This window comes from Marasmius oreades, chromosome 1 (assembly GCF_018924745.1).
Source record: "Marasmius oreades isolate 03SP1 chromosome 1, whole genome shotgun sequence".
Taxonomy (NCBI): Eukaryota; Fungi; Basidiomycota; class Agaricomycetes; order Agaricales; family Marasmiaceae; genus Marasmius; species Marasmius oreades.
The window spans coordinates 1,165,172-1,180,408 of record NC_057323.1 but is presented as its reverse complement, the minus strand read 5'-3'; the positions used below and the strand labels follow the sequence as shown (position 1 = coordinate 1,180,408).

At 48.5% G+C, this 15,237-nt stretch overlaps 5 protein-coding genes across 6 annotated transcripts; 1 reads left to right on the top strand and 4 right to left on the bottom strand.

Moving 5' to 3' along the window:
• Positions 1 to 378: 378 nt before the first annotated feature.
• On the bottom strand, positions 379 to 1,915 carry E1B28_000316 (uncharacterized protein). The gene is made up of 9 exons (XM_043146128.1): positions 1,855 to 1,915; positions 1,769 to 1,802; positions 1,641 to 1,714; positions 1,518 to 1,579; positions 1,316 to 1,458; positions 1,165 to 1,260; positions 1,024 to 1,104; positions 733 to 969; positions 379 to 675 (listed from the first exon to the last, which is right to left on the bottom strand). Exons 1-9 carry the CDS (start codon positions 1,866 to 1,868, stop codon positions 625 to 627), a joined length of 792 nt encoding a protein of 263 aa, XP_043014828.1. The 5' UTR covers positions 1,869 to 1,915; the 3' UTR covers positions 379 to 624.
• Positions 1,916 to 2,161: 246 nt separating this feature from the next.
• On the bottom strand, positions 2,162 to 6,502 carry E1B28_000315 (uncharacterized protein). Its single transcript, XM_043146127.1, has 3 exons — positions 6,379 to 6,502; positions 2,397 to 6,320; positions 2,162 to 2,347 (listed from the first exon to the last, which is right to left on the bottom strand). The coding sequence occupies exon 2, from the start codon at positions 6,224 to 6,226 to the stop codon at positions 2,450 to 2,452; it is 3,777 nt and encodes a 1,258-aa protein (XP_043014827.1). The 5' UTR covers positions 6,227 to 6,320; positions 6,379 to 6,502; the 3' UTR covers positions 2,162 to 2,347; positions 2,397 to 2,449.
• Positions 6,503 to 7,801: 1,299 nt separating this feature from the next.
• Positions 7,802 to 9,867, bottom strand: E1B28_000314 (uncharacterized protein). Of its 2 annotated transcripts, XM_043146126.1 has the most exons (6): positions 9,682 to 9,867; positions 9,412 to 9,624; positions 9,282 to 9,362; positions 9,108 to 9,223; positions 8,924 to 9,051; positions 7,802 to 8,847 (listed from the first exon to the last, which is right to left on the bottom strand). In XM_043146126.1, the coding sequence occupies exons 1-6, from the start codon at positions 9,835 to 9,837 to the stop codon at positions 8,399 to 8,401; spliced, it is 1,143 nt and encodes a 380-aa protein (XP_043014826.1). In that variant the 5' UTR covers positions 9,838 to 9,867; the 3' UTR covers positions 7,802 to 8,398. The 2 variants fall into 2 exon arrangements, with proteins under 2 accessions (XP_043014826.1, XP_043014825.1); XM_043146125.1 differs by having other exon boundaries at positions 7,960 to 8,847; positions 9,108 to 9,362; positions 9,412 to 9,620.
• A 48-nt stretch (positions 9,868 to 9,915) lies between these two features.
• E1B28_000313 (uncharacterized protein) lies at positions 9,916 to 13,008 on the top strand. Its single transcript, XM_043146124.1, has 6 exons — positions 9,916 to 10,161; positions 10,212 to 11,425; positions 11,484 to 11,903; positions 11,953 to 12,495; positions 12,559 to 12,699; positions 12,758 to 13,008. Exons 1-6 carry the CDS (start codon positions 10,005 to 10,007, stop codon positions 12,953 to 12,955), a joined length of 2,673 nt encoding a protein of 890 aa, XP_043014824.1. The 5' UTR covers positions 9,916 to 10,004; the 3' UTR covers positions 12,956 to 13,008.
• Positions 13,009 to 13,204: 196 nt separating this feature from the next.
• On the bottom strand, positions 13,205 to 15,197 carry E1B28_000312 (uncharacterized protein). Its single transcript, XM_043146123.1, has 5 exons — positions 14,477 to 15,197; positions 13,976 to 14,415; positions 13,650 to 13,913; positions 13,501 to 13,589; positions 13,205 to 13,437 (listed from the first exon to the last, which is right to left on the bottom strand). The coding sequence occupies exons 1-5, from the start codon at positions 14,985 to 14,987 to the stop codon at positions 13,326 to 13,328; spliced, it is 1,416 nt and encodes a 471-aa protein (XP_043014823.1). The 5' UTR covers positions 14,988 to 15,197; the 3' UTR covers positions 13,205 to 13,325.
• Positions 15,198 to 15,237: the final 40 nt, after the last annotated feature.

Genomic DNA, 15,237 nt, shown 5'->3' with positions numbered 1-15,237 from the left:
ATCCGGTACCCAGGACAACCCCGATTTTTGGTACATACGGATCGGACTTGGCTACCGACGAGCCCATTTACGCACATTAGGGATCGTAGGTGGTACTCAATTTGGGTCGTTTTAGGTACACTAGGATCGGAGTGTCGGCCAAAATGAGACCCGTTTTTGGTACATCCCGGATAGGACCGTCCAGTGTATATGCCCCCCTCCTCGTTTGTGTCTACATACTTTAATTCTCCGAAACGTGCTATATATTGTTCCTCGATTATTTTGTGGTCCTCATTAGAGTCGTCTGGGTTCTCCATACCCAATTTGACGAGGAAGGCGATTTCAAAGGGCGGACTACCGTCGTATCTGAAAACAAGCAATAGCCAGAAAGACACTTATGGCGCACTATTCGTTTGTCCGAGTTGTACTTGTGAACAATACTTGACATCAAGGACCCACAAGGATCTACAAACACAATGCCTCTAGGTTCGTCGCCATAGCCTCGAAGTACAGACATAATTATCCTCGGTTGAGCCGCGGCCTCCGAAATGAGTTTTCGCAGTAAGATAGAAGAGTAAAGAACGAGGAATTACAACCACAGCAGTCTACAAGCTCTTACATCCAAAAGATGGTACATGCCAAGGATTATGCGCCACAGATCGATAGTTCTCTCATCTCCTGTAAAACACCTTCCACCTGACAGAAAGTAAGCTAACCAAGATTCAATATAAAGGAGTGACTATCGACACTAACCTGTGCATCCAACTGTCCCGCAGCGTAATCATCCCTAACGCTATCACTGAAATACCGCTGCACCCCGCTCAATTTCTCATATCCTTCCTCTGCAAACTTGGCTTGCATCCGAATCATCGCTTCGAAACTGGGATCGAAGTAAGGTACTCGCAGATCCAGAAGTTGCGGGAGTTCGGTGACGAGTTGATCGTTGAGCGTGTCGAACACTTCTTTGGCCTCATCGTGTTCTTGCTGCGCCTAAATGTTACAGTTCAATCATAGAGAACGTAAGTCCGTTGGAGTAGAACTTACTCTAGGCAACTTTGTAGGATCCTCACTCGGCTTGTCGACTAGTTTTCTGAGCCTGCTTCTTGCTGCATCGTAATCCAGAAGCTGCAGGACGTTCTAAGGTCAATGATTGGGGCGGCTCGATAATGAAATCATTTCCCGGACCTTCTTGTTACGCTTCATGATATGCTCGTTGACAACAGGGAAATATGCGCACATCTTTCCTAAAGGTTCTGACATGGCTGTACGATATGGCAGATCCTATGTAGTCAAACCATGAGAAGGGGATAAATAGGCAGAGGGCTACGAGACGCACCAGTTCGCGGCCAAATCCACCATCCAGATCATCTACGGCCCGTTTGTACGCGTGTGCAGCCATGGCACCCTCTGATGTCTGATCTGCAGCACCATAAAACATCTCTATCGTCTCCGCAATTCGGGCCTGTGCCGCAGTCATCGCTGTGAGATTGGACTCGGTATCATCAATATTCGTTTTTGTAATGTAGAATCGCTCGAACCTCGCATTGAGTCCCAGTATGCCTTGCCATCTTTCTGTAATGCCTGACACTCCTTCTCGAATCTAAAAGGGTGCAGGTTGCAAGTCAACATCTCGGATTTCATAGGCTTGAAAACATACGAACATTCTGTACTTAGCTTCTTCCTCTGTGAACTCCCTATCTACCGTTCTCTCAATCTGACCGGTCTTTTGTAGGAGCTAAATGAAGGTCTTAGTATCGTGCGCAAGTCATTGTCAAAGTTCGAGGCGTACTGTAGTGCCAGCTCGATTAACGGACTTTTTGAAACTGAAACTTCATAAAGGGAAGGTTCGAAGGAGATTGAAATATTGAGACTCACCCTGACCAACTCATAGTTGCACTTCAATGTTGACCAGAAGGTAGGTCGGTAGGATGTGTGCGGCTTAGTCATCCGAAGCACTGACTGACCACGAGAAGAGCTCTCCCCTAAGTACCTGTACATGCATATGCATTTCAATCGGCGAAGGTCGAGTGATTGAAAGTCGACATTAATATTGGAACTCAACACAAGGGATGTTGTGTTTTTCCACGATCTCGACGTTCATCCTGCTGCAGCTTCCCCAAAGTTCGGTTCGTCACTTCGTTCACTGCAATAGTTCGAGTTCAACTCTCAAGTAGACCCTAGACTGCTACACAAGCAAGCACTTAACATTTGATTGATGGCATTATAGTACAGGATGTGGCAAGGTCAACCGCAGGCCACTTCAGCGATAATGGAAGATAATGATACTGTCGAGTAATAAGCAGAATAAAAACCTTATACTATACCTTCAATGAAAAAAAAGACCACGGTAAGAGGAAAGAATCTGAACCTGCCTGCGGGTTAGAGACGGTCCACCAGTAGATCGACCCCAAACTTACCATCCAGATCAGCACCCGAATGGGAGAAAAACAGAAAAAAATAAGCCTTGAGATTAAGAAAGACGCTCCCAAAGTGCAGGTGACCGAGATTGAACATTATCGCTGGCTATCCGCTGAGACAAATTCCTGTTAGAGGCTGTATTGCCCCTTTTACCTCCTCCCCCTCCGCGCTTCCCTGAAATTCCATTGCCATTACTATCTTGTCTGGCCGACCATTGAGAAGAAGATTCAGTTGCCTCATCCGCTAATCGACTGAGTAAAGAAGGTGTTCCAGTAGATAAAACACGCCCCCCACGATTACTATCAGCGTTCAGTGGATGTGCATTATTACGCGGATTGACTGGGAGGGGGTGAGATATAACTTGGCGATTCGGCAAATGGTCTTCATTATGACCACCATTGCCATCTAGAATTTGTGGTTGCGGATATGAAATGGATCCATCGTAGTGATGGTACTGTTGAGCCGGTACTACTGATGGAGTGTAGTGCGCAAGCGGGTGTGGTGGTGAAGGTGTAGGCAGTGAAGGTGAAGGCGTTTGTGGAGATGCCTGAAAACGGCGACGAGGAAGTTGTCGATTTGTCCGTGTACCACGTTCCCCAGGAGCCCAACCTCTGCGACGATCTTCCGGGTCGTCGCGTTCACGCTCTCGGGTGCGCTTCTGTTTGTGCGTTTGTGAGGCCATTCCGATGTGTTCTCTTGGGGACGGTGACCGACCAGAAATATCATCTGGACGATAGGAGGAAGAGGTAGACGGATAGAAAGCATGTGTTGGAGGAGGTAACGGAGGAGTTCGAGCGTGATCTTCGAGAGATGGTGGGTAGGAGTAACGACCCCCGTGAGATTCGTCCTGTCGGGTGACACTGACAGGATGCTGAGCGAGATGGGTCTTCACGTTGAGCCATCCACCATCGCCTATGTCAGGAGATGTCGGAGACGCACTCCTCGTAGGTCGAATGTTAACTGGGGATGCTGAACGTGAAATTTCACCTGCTCTGTTGCGAAAGGACCGAGGTACATTTTCCATTACTGGATTATAATACTGAACACCCTCAGCTTTGCGAGAAGCCGTTTGCACAGGTGGTAATTGCGGTTTGACAGCAGATAATACTTCAACGGGCTGACTAATCGTTTCAGAAAACGACGTCTCTGTGAATGTCCGTGTGCCAAATATATGCCTGATATTCAGTGATTGGACCTCAGGTAATACGGGGGTATATTGCGACTTGATATCAAGGTTTCCTGTGCTTGTGATATCATAAGAATGGATGCTGGGTGTGTCTGAACTTGTGCTATTAGAAGAATCAGGCTGCTGCATCACATCTTGGCTTTCTGCTTGAGAGGATTTGACATTCATGTCAGTATGAACACGTAGTGACCGGTTCGGCGGATATGCAACAGCCGTTGGGTTTTGGATGAGATGTGGTGCTCGAATGCCAAGAGAGATGGCCCGGGTTTCCTCATAAGTAGGCGTCCTTGATGGATCACCTGGGTGGTCTCCCCCAGCAGAGGCTATCTGCCTCTGTTTCAGCCGTTCCCTCTCTGCTTTCGTCGTGTTGTCGATGTTCGTGGGCACCAATGTCTGGCTGGAGACTGGATTGAACGACAGAGGTTTCTTCGATGGGGACAAGGAACCTTGAGAACGAGGTTTAGACAATGAACGAGCAAAAGGCGCGGGTGGGCTCATCGACGGCGAGACCTTGATTGCGGCTATTGAAGGATGGGTGGACTGAGCTTCAGAGGAGATTTGAGCACTCTTCGCCCGCTCGACCTTCACCTCAACTGCAGGTCGAACACCGACCGCAGCTTCCTGAGCCTGAACCGACTCTCTCTGAACGTCCTCCTGCACCTGTCGCTGTAGTTGTGGTGAAGGCTCTGTTGATTTGGATTTCTGCGACTTGAGCTCTTCCTTGATTTCCCTTTCTTTTCTTTCCTTCACCTTGAGGTCAGCCTCGTGACTGGCCTTCAGGCGGTCTTGTTCAATCCTGTGCTGGTGGTTCGCTTCCTCGACCCTCATGCGTTTCTCTTCAGCTAACCGTTGACGTTCGGCCTCAGCGGCGTTTCGCCCTTTAGCAATGCGCCGTAGCTCAGCGTCTTTCTTCACCTGTTCCTCAGCGGCTTGTCTTTCCTGTTGTTGCCGCTGCCTCTCCATCTCTTGATTGCGCTGACGGTGACGTTCTGCTTCTTCCTCCTCTTCCATGCGCATCCTCTCTTCTCCCAACCGCTTCTTTTCGGCCTCTTCCACCTGTTTGGCTCGTTCTTCCGCCAACTTTCGTTGAAGCTCGGCGATTCTGCGCTGTATTGCAGTTTTCTCCTCTTCGGCAGCCTGCCGTTTCCTCTTTCTCTCTTCAGCCAATCGTAATTGCCTTTCCTTCTCCTCAGCCTCGGCTTCTTGTCGTTTCCTTTCACTTTCTTCCTTCTCAAGTTTCATCCTTTCCCTCAAACTCCTGACCTCAGCGATATTCTTCTCCGCCTCTAACCGTTTCTGTTTGGCGAGCACCTCCTGCTCCCGTAACTGGTGAAGATGGCTTTCTTCTCGCGCATGAACCTGCGCCTCGTCTTCTTCACCGCTGCGAGAACCATTCATGTCCTCTTGAACCACCCCTTCCATCTCAGCATCCTCACCGTTGACTATAATTCTCGAGTTCTGTGTATCTCGTTCATATTGCGTAATCCAATCACCCAACTGATCCAGAGTTGCCTTCAATTCGTGGTCTCTGCGTTTGGTCGCCTCGACAACTTCTTCCACAAGTGCTTTGACGTCCGATGCAGCTTTGAATGACGCTCCGGCTGAATGGTGCGAGGCACGCGCAGCCTTCAAAGACTCTTCCGCTGACCTGATAGATGATTCAGCGAGAGTCCGTGATTGCGTCGAATAGTTCAAAACTTTCGATAGGGTTGTAGAGAGTAAGAGTGACGCCGATTCTGCTGAACCATTGACATTCTGACCGCTCCTGCTGGGTTCGATATCAGAGGCGAATGAGTCGACGGAGGAAAGCAAGATAGCATAGAGGGATTTGAATCGTGTAATGGCATCGGACTGAGTGTGTTGCTGGGGTTCAGATGAAGATAGTTGAGTATGGGGATGATGCGACGGCGTGGAGCTTGAAGCAGCGTCCAATGATGTCCGGTGGTGAGGGATTGGCGGAGAGCCATCAGAAGGGTCGACTTGCTCTAGGTTGACTTCAGTGAGTTTAACGGGATAAGAGCCGGTATGATTCGGTAGAGGATACTGAAGAGTAAGGGGGCCATCGTCCTCCTCCGTACCGGCCGATGAAGATGGTGAAATAATAGGGGCTGTCGAAAGAGCTTGTGAGGACAAGATCGAGGCTCCGGAGGCGGAATGCCCTGTCACCCTGTCCTCGCATGAGCTGGCGTTGAATGGGACTGGTTGAATACGGGGAGTACCCGATGGCAAAGGAGAAGAAGAGTGGTGTAATGCAGCGCTGCCACTCGAATCTCTGGGATGGGCCGCTCCTTCGTTAGACAGTAAACTTCTGTTGCTTGCAGCATTGAGACCATCTGTGAGAGGGGAATGAGGGTCTTCATCCGTTCCGGACGTCATGTCCATCATCGATGTATCGTTTCCACAGTCGAGATCGCCCCCCGATAGGACTTGTAATAAGGTCGGCCTAACGGAGCCACTAGAGAGAGGCTCGCCATCCCCAAGGCGGTGATCATCATGACTACTGTAAGGGGCTGAGGGTGAGACAGGATGGTCTCGCTCTTGAGAGTACTGGTGAGAAGGATGAGGGGTCGATAGTCGTTTCAATAAATCAGGTTCTTTGCCGATAAAGTTAAAAGAGAAATCCGCGAGGCTCGAAGTAGCCATGACTTAAGTTTGTGGCGTAGTTCCAATCGCTTAGAAGTGCATAAATTTGGGTGACGATCCAGATTGGTGTGGTAACAGTTCCGTGGGCCACCAACTACTTATAATTATCTGAGACCTTGAAAACACTCCGGGAAAAAAGAAAAGAAACATACCGAAGTGCCTTCGGTGGTTGGAATACTTGAGTAACCTTTGAATTGAAAGTTCACCTATGTGCTTTGCTATAAAAAGAAGAGAAAGGTACGGAAATGTGAGTGCAATGAAGAAGGAAGGAAAGGAGACTGCCTGAATTGCGCGTGGGGGAATTTCCTTTAAAGCGCATCAAAGCACCTCACAACAGATCACAATGTTCACATGTGATCTCTCTCCCACGCTTCCGAAGTTCAGTCGACTTTTTTTTATGTAAAACCTTATTTAGTGCACCTACGTTGAGCCTCGGTACCTCCTCCCCAGCCTCCCATTCTCCGCCTCAAGCATTGGTTTGGATGTGCTCACGAGCCCGAGACATTCCATTGAATGATAGCAACTGTCGTCAGTAGTAACCAGTTGCGCAGGCCAAGCAGATTGACTGCGGAATCACAGCCAACTTGGCAGAACACATTATCGAAGTAACCTATTAGCAACTTATTAGCTTTCCTTCCCTGAATAAGCAGCATTGTCGTCTTCAACCAGCTATTTCTTGTGTACCAAAACCGACTTCGTTTCTAAGCACATGAAGCAAGTTTAACTAAAACAGCTGCTCGCTCAGCTAGTGCTCAGCGAGTGTACGCCACCGGAACGAATGGCTGTAGGTAAACAAGTAAGTACAGAATTCGAGATGATATCGACATCAACGGATATCGTCAAGTGTCGAATGTAGCTCACCAGTACCGATGCGTGGACGACTCGCACCCTCAACGACCCCCCCCAGTCAGCATTTCGAGGCGACATCAAAACAGTACCCGTCAGATGAGACGCGCCGACTCCGAGAACAGTAGCTTTGATGTATTCGTCGAGTTTCTCGTCGGTATTTGCGTTGACACAATAAACCCATCCATTAACGGGGACAACATGAATCGACGGACTCAGGATCCCTTCACGTGGCGCGAAACTCCGAACCGAGAAGGTTCATGATCAGGTTGATGCCAGGGTGGTCAAAAGGATCGGAGGTATTGAGCGTGACGAATCCACCTATATTTCGTGAATGAGAAAAGCAGTCATTATAAGAGCTATTACCACAATGTCACATACAGGCGCTGGCGTACATAAAGTAGCCATGTTCTTACAGGTACGTCGGGTCCTTCAATCGGCATCCCACGGGGTCCAGGAAAGGATTTAATTCCTAATACTTAATGATAGTAATGAGATCCCACCAAATTTGGAGGGGGACTCTCCATGGAAGAAAAACCTCTCTGTACAGCCAAAGAAATAGTATTAGTGAAGGATGTTCTTTTCGTATCTGAAAGAGCTTACATCAAAGACGAACCAGCGGAAGGATCCTCGAATTTCTCAAAAATCGATGCATAAGTTACTGGTAATCGTACCCATCCAAGGTCAACACTAGGTACATTTGCCAAAGGTCCCGACCTTGTTTTAGTCCACTTTTTCAGCTGTTCTGCAGCAAATGTCGTATTCCTTGTGGCCTCAGAATCTGTATCGTTGGCGGTAACCACCCAAGCGATTTCGACCCCAGTTTGTTCAAACAAGTTTTGGCCTACAGATGGAAGATGATGCAGCACTGGAATACCCAATGTGGCTTATAATTTTGGAATCACCGATGCCAGATGTAGTAGGATTTGAGGCGTTCCAGTTAGGTGCTGCTGACGGCTTCTCTATATGTATCTCATGAGCGAGAGATAGACAGATTACTATGATGGAGGTTTTATAGAAAATCCCGTCCTTTGTGCCACTTGAACTTCGTGTACGCAGCCCGACACCGAGTAGGTTCTTTTGTACGCTCATTTTACAGTCCTTCATGAGCGAGGACCTGTGACTCGTTGATTTATTCTGATCGTAGAAAGACAACAAGCCCGGCCAGCTGTTTCAATAATCGTAGGCCACCCTAGGAAATTTTTGATGATCAACGGAGCGGGTCTAGCTCGTGGGGTCGTGGGACGTGCCTACGATTATCGAAATAGTTGTCGAATGTTGAGAATTAATGATTGTCTAACGACCGAGCCGTCAGCATAGCACAGATCAAGCTAACCCAACCCTTCTTCTAACTTCTCTCATTGTCTGCTCTGCTTTTTCCACTGCCTTTTCTTTCCCCTCCTGTGCAACCTGCTGCAAGTATCCTTGCTCCGACTTCATTCTCTCAAACTCCTCTCTCGGGCCCCTCAACATCTCCTGAAGTGCTTCCGTGACATCACGCTTGAGAGCCCCATGGTTCTTTGACTCGTATCCTTTAACAGTTTCGTGAACATCCTCGCCTTTGGACGCGGCAAGGATAGTCAAGAGGTTGGCTGTCCCAGGACGATTTATTGGATCATATGTAATTCCAGCGATAGAATCCGTGACGGCAGTGCGGATCTTGGAGGCAATTTCGTTAGGCGAATCGGTGAGAAGAATGCGGGATGAAGGATCGGGGGAGGATTTGGACATTTTGGAAGCTGAATCCCGGAGGGAAAGAATCCGTTTGGAAGAGGCTAGGGGAAGGGGCAGGGGGAAAGGTGACATGTCAGCGAAAAGGAAGACACTGCAGCCACAAAAGGCACAACTCACTGTTGAACTGAGTGGGGAGAGGAAACATGCGGTTAGGACCTTTGAAGGTTCGATTGAATTGGTCAGCCAGGTCGCGAGAGAGTTCGAGATGCTGCGATTGGTCTTCACCAACAGGGACGTGGGTTGCTCTGTGGACAATCAGTGTTTAGAAAGGTTCCTCGAGAACGTTATCACGATTGCTTGCCTGTAAACGAGTATGTCTGCCGCTTGGAGAACAGGGTACGTAAAGAGTCCAACATTCAAGCCTGTTTCATCTACTTCTGAACCATCCCGCATATTTTTCGAGGTGGCGAGACGCGACTAGAACAAAAACTAAATGCCACGCCGTTTTGTGAAAAGATTGAATGTTGCATTGCACCTTCCACGTTGTCATCCTTTTGAGTTTGCCTATTGGAGTTAGGCAACTTAAGATCCATGCAAGCTCAGTGTGTAGGGGGTTCTAAAAACCACTAGTGAGTAGCTACGCCATTGGAAAGCGAGAGACGTACGTGGTCCTGGTGAAACAATATACACCTCTTGGGGTCGATACCAATAGCCAAAAGGATCGCCAGCATATCCATGCGGGACGTTGCTAATTCTTTTGGTTTTTGGGGAAGTGTCAAGGCATGCCATCCCACTACAGTAAACAACAGCTCGTCCTCCGGTTTTGAAGTATTCTGGAGGTTGACCCAATTAGATAAAGCACCGAGATAGTTTCCTAGCTCACAAGTCGATTTAACTAAGATATAAGCATTCCTTCAAGTAGATACAAGACTTACATGTGGAATTCCGGTTGGCTGAATACCAGATAGAATTACGCGTTTTCGGGGTGCTGGGAGTGGTTCAGCGGTTTGTGGTGCTAAGGTAGACATCTCAGCTCTAATTTTTGGTCTGAACGGGTTCGGAATGGGCAAAAGACGGCGGACAATGATCATGGCAGAATGGATTCAGACTTTCCAGGCCTGAATCCGACGCGTAAATACTGTTACATGTATTTTCCCACGTTCACTCATTGTCCTCCCCATTGTCAGTCTCGTCGCGAATAGAGCTTGAGCTTGAGCGCTCACACCTACCCGCCGTGGTGGAAGTAGGTGGCTTCAAGATGAACCCGTCAACCTCAAACACCTCTTTAGCGAGCTCAAGTGCTACCACTCGAACTCTTGGTTCAACCACGATGGCGTCAAGAACACCTGGAATCGCGCGAAGCCTGAGGAGCAGCGCTCTTAAGAGAGACAGCTCAACGGCGATGCTGGACAAAGGTGAGTGTGCTAATTGATCTTCAGCATATCACGATTCATAAGGCGACCAGAACCCCATCCCACCAGTAGCAAACGCGCCTTACTCTCATCTACCCTTACCGCAGCCTCCACCGAACGACAACTTGCTTCTCTACAGACAGCAAATCATTCTCTCACATCTAAACTACGTGAAACCGAGCACGAGCTAGCTTCAGTCCAAAGAGACCGGCGATTCTTAGCCGACCGCGAAAAAGCTGAGAGAGAAGCACGCGAAGAGAGTGAGAAAACTCGGGAAAACGAAAGGAAGAAATATGTCGCTGAGATTCAGAAATTGAGGGCTTCTTTGGGGAAGATGGAAGAGCAGATTGAAGAGGCGAAAGATGAGGGAAGAAAGATGAAGGAAGAAGCCGGGAAGACCAGAAGAGAGCTGGACAGGAAAGAAATGGAAAGCGCGCGTGTAAAGAGGGAACTAGAAACTCTGGAGTCGGAACTAAGCAGTACCCAACGAGATCTCCAGCAAACGATGGAAGAATGCACGGAGCTCGAGAAAAGGATTGGAAAAGACAACGAGGACATGATAGAGAGAGCCGCGAAAGAGATCGAGGACCGGTTCGTTAAGGAAATGGAAGATGAAAGAAAGTCCATGGAGGAGACCCTTGAAGAAGTCTTAAAAGAAAAGGATGCAGAGATCGAGGACTTGAGGGCGACCATCGACGAACAACAGAAGGAGTGGATGAAGATGGAGGAATACGCGGAGAATCTGGAGAGCCAACTGACAGAGGCGGCCACAAAGCTTGCCAACGAGGAAAAGACCAGGACAGAGGCCTTGGCCTTGGCATCCAAAGCAATAGGCAGACAACTAAGTGAACCTTCATCCTCGCCTCAAACCGCAATGGATGTCGACTCGTTGGCATCGTCCTCTCAACTGGTTCCAACACAACCAGAACCATCAACACCTTCTAAGACTGGTACCCTGTCCTCTATGTTGCTCGCTACACCTTCGTCCGCATCTCGAATGGCTAGACAAGCTATAACCAACCGACTATCTAGTCCTCGCCATCCATTCACTCCTCCATTCAGTAATTCTCCCCTTCGTCGTCGAGCCGGTGAATCTTCACCTGGTCCATCTACTCTATCTACCCCATTGAGAATAGAGATTTTCAAGAGAGATCCGGATGCTGAGGCTCTTGGTTCTCATCTGGCATCTCTGATGGATCACCTCCGGAAGGTTGAAAGCGAGAATGTCAAGTTGAGGGCTGAACTCGGCGTCCTGCGTGGGAAAGATGTCGGTTATCAATTCTTTTTTACGTTTGGCGTGCAGCTCACTTATTCTATTGTGATAGGAATCAATACAAGTGCTCAAAGAAGAAAACATGTCTCACCAAGCCAGGATCAAGAGACAAGAGAAGGAAATTGAGAAATTGGTCAAGGCATCAACATTTTCACCGTCCTTGTCATCCTCGATCAATTCATCTTCATCCCCTCGGAGTGTCCAGGAAACTAACGAGCTGGCGAAGCTACGTGTGGAGCATGCAAACCTTTTGGAGAGGTTTGGAGAAATCAAGGCGGAGCTCGCTGGGCTGAAGAGCGCTGGACGTGATCCATTACTCACCCAGAGCTCAGGTGGTCCGGAAAAGGAGAGCGAGGGACAATTTAACGACGATTCCAGTGATGAACCTGAGGCGACCAAACAACGGTCAAGGATGAAAGAAAGGGAACTAGAGAATTTACGGAAGGAACTGGAGTTCGCCAAAGGGATGATGGTGAGCGCTTCCGTAACTCGTTTGGTTGGTTTGAGCTGACGCCATGCAGGATTCTTACGCAACAGAGCTTCAGCTCATGACGCCTAATGCTGGATTAGGTTCGGCTTCAACGCCGTTGAACGAGCTAAACGGCCGGCGCGTCATCCAACTCGAGCAGCTGCTCGAAGAGGCGAAGAACGAAAATGAGAAGCTTCGCGAGGACATCGAGACAATTCTACTCGAGCAAAAGCCGACCGAAGACTCCGTTACCAATCCTGATCTAGAGGTCATAAAACAGCTACAGTCTCAGGTTTTAGCTCTAGAGGAGACTATCGCTACGCGCCTCGTCACGATAGAAAATCTCGAACAAGAGCTGTTTGAACTTCGCGGGGAGATTGCAGGTGGAAGACATGTTCCACCAAATACGAGGATTCTCAAGACTACCGAGGCAGCGCCCGGGGATTACGATCCTTCTTCTTCTACGAAGAGTTCCGCTCCGCAACAGAACGATGACCTAGTGCCAAAGGAAACCCTTATGTCGGCGTTGAGAGAGGGGAAAAGGCTTCAGGAAGAGTTGGAAAGGAGAGAGAAGCGACTGCTTCGTCTGAAAGAGGCGAGTAACCGAGCTGTTTCGTTTCACATTGGTCTGTGCGTGCTCAACTCTTACTTTTCCCAGATCTTTAATTCCAAGTCTGCCGAATTCCGGGAGGCCGTCGGAGCCCTTCTGGGCATCAAGTTGGCCTTCTACCCTAACGGCCAAGTGAGGATAACAAGCCTGTATGATATGACTGCCACTTTCGTGTTTAGCCCTTCCAAAGTACGTTCGTCGTTTTTCTTCTCGGAACGTTTCTCCCTAGCTCAGTTTTTCCTTCCAGCACGATCTCAAGATGCAACTGATAGGTGTTGGAACAGAGGACGGACCTCCCCAGGATTGGCGAGAGAACCTACCAAATTGGCAGAGCTATTGGATAGAGCAGGAGCAGTGTATACCGGGCTTCTTGGCTACAGTTACGTTGGAAATTTACGATCGGTGGAAGAGCAAGGGAGGTGGAGGGATGAAATCTACCCAATAATATCGTTTACTTTCTGTAGTCATTTGTAACATCCCTTATTCATCATTGGCACGTTTATTCGATGTCTTCAGTTCTTTCTTTCGCTGGCTCGTGGTTGCACCACAAGCACCGACCTAAACTAGCCACTAAGTGACACTGACAGAGTGTCCCATCTCTCTCGGTCTCATCTCCCTCTTGGACTATTGTTGATGTATTGAAACTACTTTGAATTCGAACTTCCTGCACTTATGAAGTACACAACTTGATATTGCTATACCTTGCTCCAAGTTTTCGAGCCCGAGGCTTCCGGTAGTTCGTATTGTTGGCCAGGTATCCCTCGAAACATATTTGGACGGTAGATGATAAATTAATGAAATATACGATGATTTGATTACGACCTTTGTTCCGTTCTTTCAACAAACCTAGTGAACTTCCAATCCGGCGAGAGCTTCAGATACTCATGACCTAGTAGTTCTTTGACACTCGGACGCTCGTCCGGATCTCTAGCGATATTCAATAAAACAATATCAATTAGCATCGTGTGCATGGAGCAGTGGCCGACTTACATTGCAAAACACCTCGCTTTAAAATCCTCTGCGAGGTCCGGTAGGTGCGTACCTACTGGTACCGGTGGAGGTAGCTGCTTCTGGTAGATCTGTACAGGTTGATTCTGGTATTCAATATCTTCAGGAAAGGATACTTAGTTCCGACCCACCTGAAGCATGACTGCAAATGTGTTTTCACCAGTCCACGGTCGCCTTCCTGATACCATTTCCAAGAATAAGCACCCGATACTCCAGATATCTACTTTGGAGGAATGGTCCCTCTGTGAAGTCAGCAATTCGGGTGCCATCCAGAAGACCGCTCCGTGAAGCTTGAGCTCTTCGCTCTCTGGATCGGTAGGGCGCCTTGAGAGCCCAAAGTCAGAGATCTTACAAATCCCGTTGGTCTCCAATAGGATGTTGTCGGAGGTCAGGTTCTTTTGGAAGGATGTAAGGAATCATGGGATGAAAATGAAGCGGCAAGCACACGTCCACGTACCCCATGAGTGATATCTTTCGAATGGAGATAATCGAGGCCTTCTAGAATTTGCGTCGTGAAGAATATTGTATTTCCTTCATTCAACTTGCCATGCGTTCGAAGGACACCACCGATGGAACCACCGGGAACGTATTCTAAGAAACTACAGAGGAATACTAAGCAGAAGCGAAAAAAATAAGAGTCGACATACATGCTCAATTTTGAGGGCGTTTCCTCGAAGCCTAGGTATTGCACGATGTTCGGATGATCAAGGTCTTTCAACATTTCCATCTCCCTCTTGAGTGCATGCAAAAACGACATTTGTCTTCTATCGTTGACCATCGTAGGCAATTCTACTTGTTTCACGGCCATCATTCCTCCTGTTTCGGCGTTGAGAGCATGGTAGACTCGATCGTAGGTGCCCCTCCCAATGAGTTCACCGCAGACCCATTTGAATGCAGCTAGCATTTAATGTAGTGAGATGGGCTATGTGAAACAGAATGAGTTTGATGGAACACTTACCAGGTTGAGGTTTGGAAGGTGAATCGGGCTGTAGGGAGTGGGCAGTTCCTGGTATATGCTGAACCTCCAGTTTGCTTCCCCATAGTTTGGTTCTTTTCTTGAGTTCTGTATCAGTCGGTGTTCCTCCTTCCACAGCGTTCGTGCGATTTCTCTTGCTGTATTCCTCTGCAAGTGTCCGTATCGATTTTCGCTCGGCAATTCTCCGTACAGCTGCAACTGTCCCAGAATCCTTAGCGTCTTCAACGTTTTCCGGCTCTTGGGCCAAAATCGGCTTGTCCAAGTCGTGTTCGGGAAAAAAGTCTTCCAATCGCTCGTAAATATCTCCGTGCTGCGGCCTTGCCGCCCATTCCAAATCCGACGCCGTCCCAATCACACTAGGACGTGGTAGGATCCGAGGAGCAGCAGTGGTGGTAGACGGTGGTAAGAGCCAGAGTTCTTCATCGTTGTCCGATTCGCCCGATGAGTGGACTGATTCCGTTTCTCTTGAGTCTGAGAGCTTTGGCGAGTTCATCGTATTTCTGCCTTTCAGAAACCTGTGTGAGGCGTAGGACCAATAGTGCGAAGAGAAGGCTTCGAAAGCTCAGCTCCACGAATTCGGAACGAGCATCGCCAGTCCACTGCCACTCGGTATATTGAATCCGCACACATATTCAGTGGAGATCAAGGGTGTGAACTGAGCTGGTGACCACAGTCATGTAAATAACCAACGTCCAATTTCGACAATCAAACCGGTACTTGAGCGCTTGAGGCTGAGCGCTACG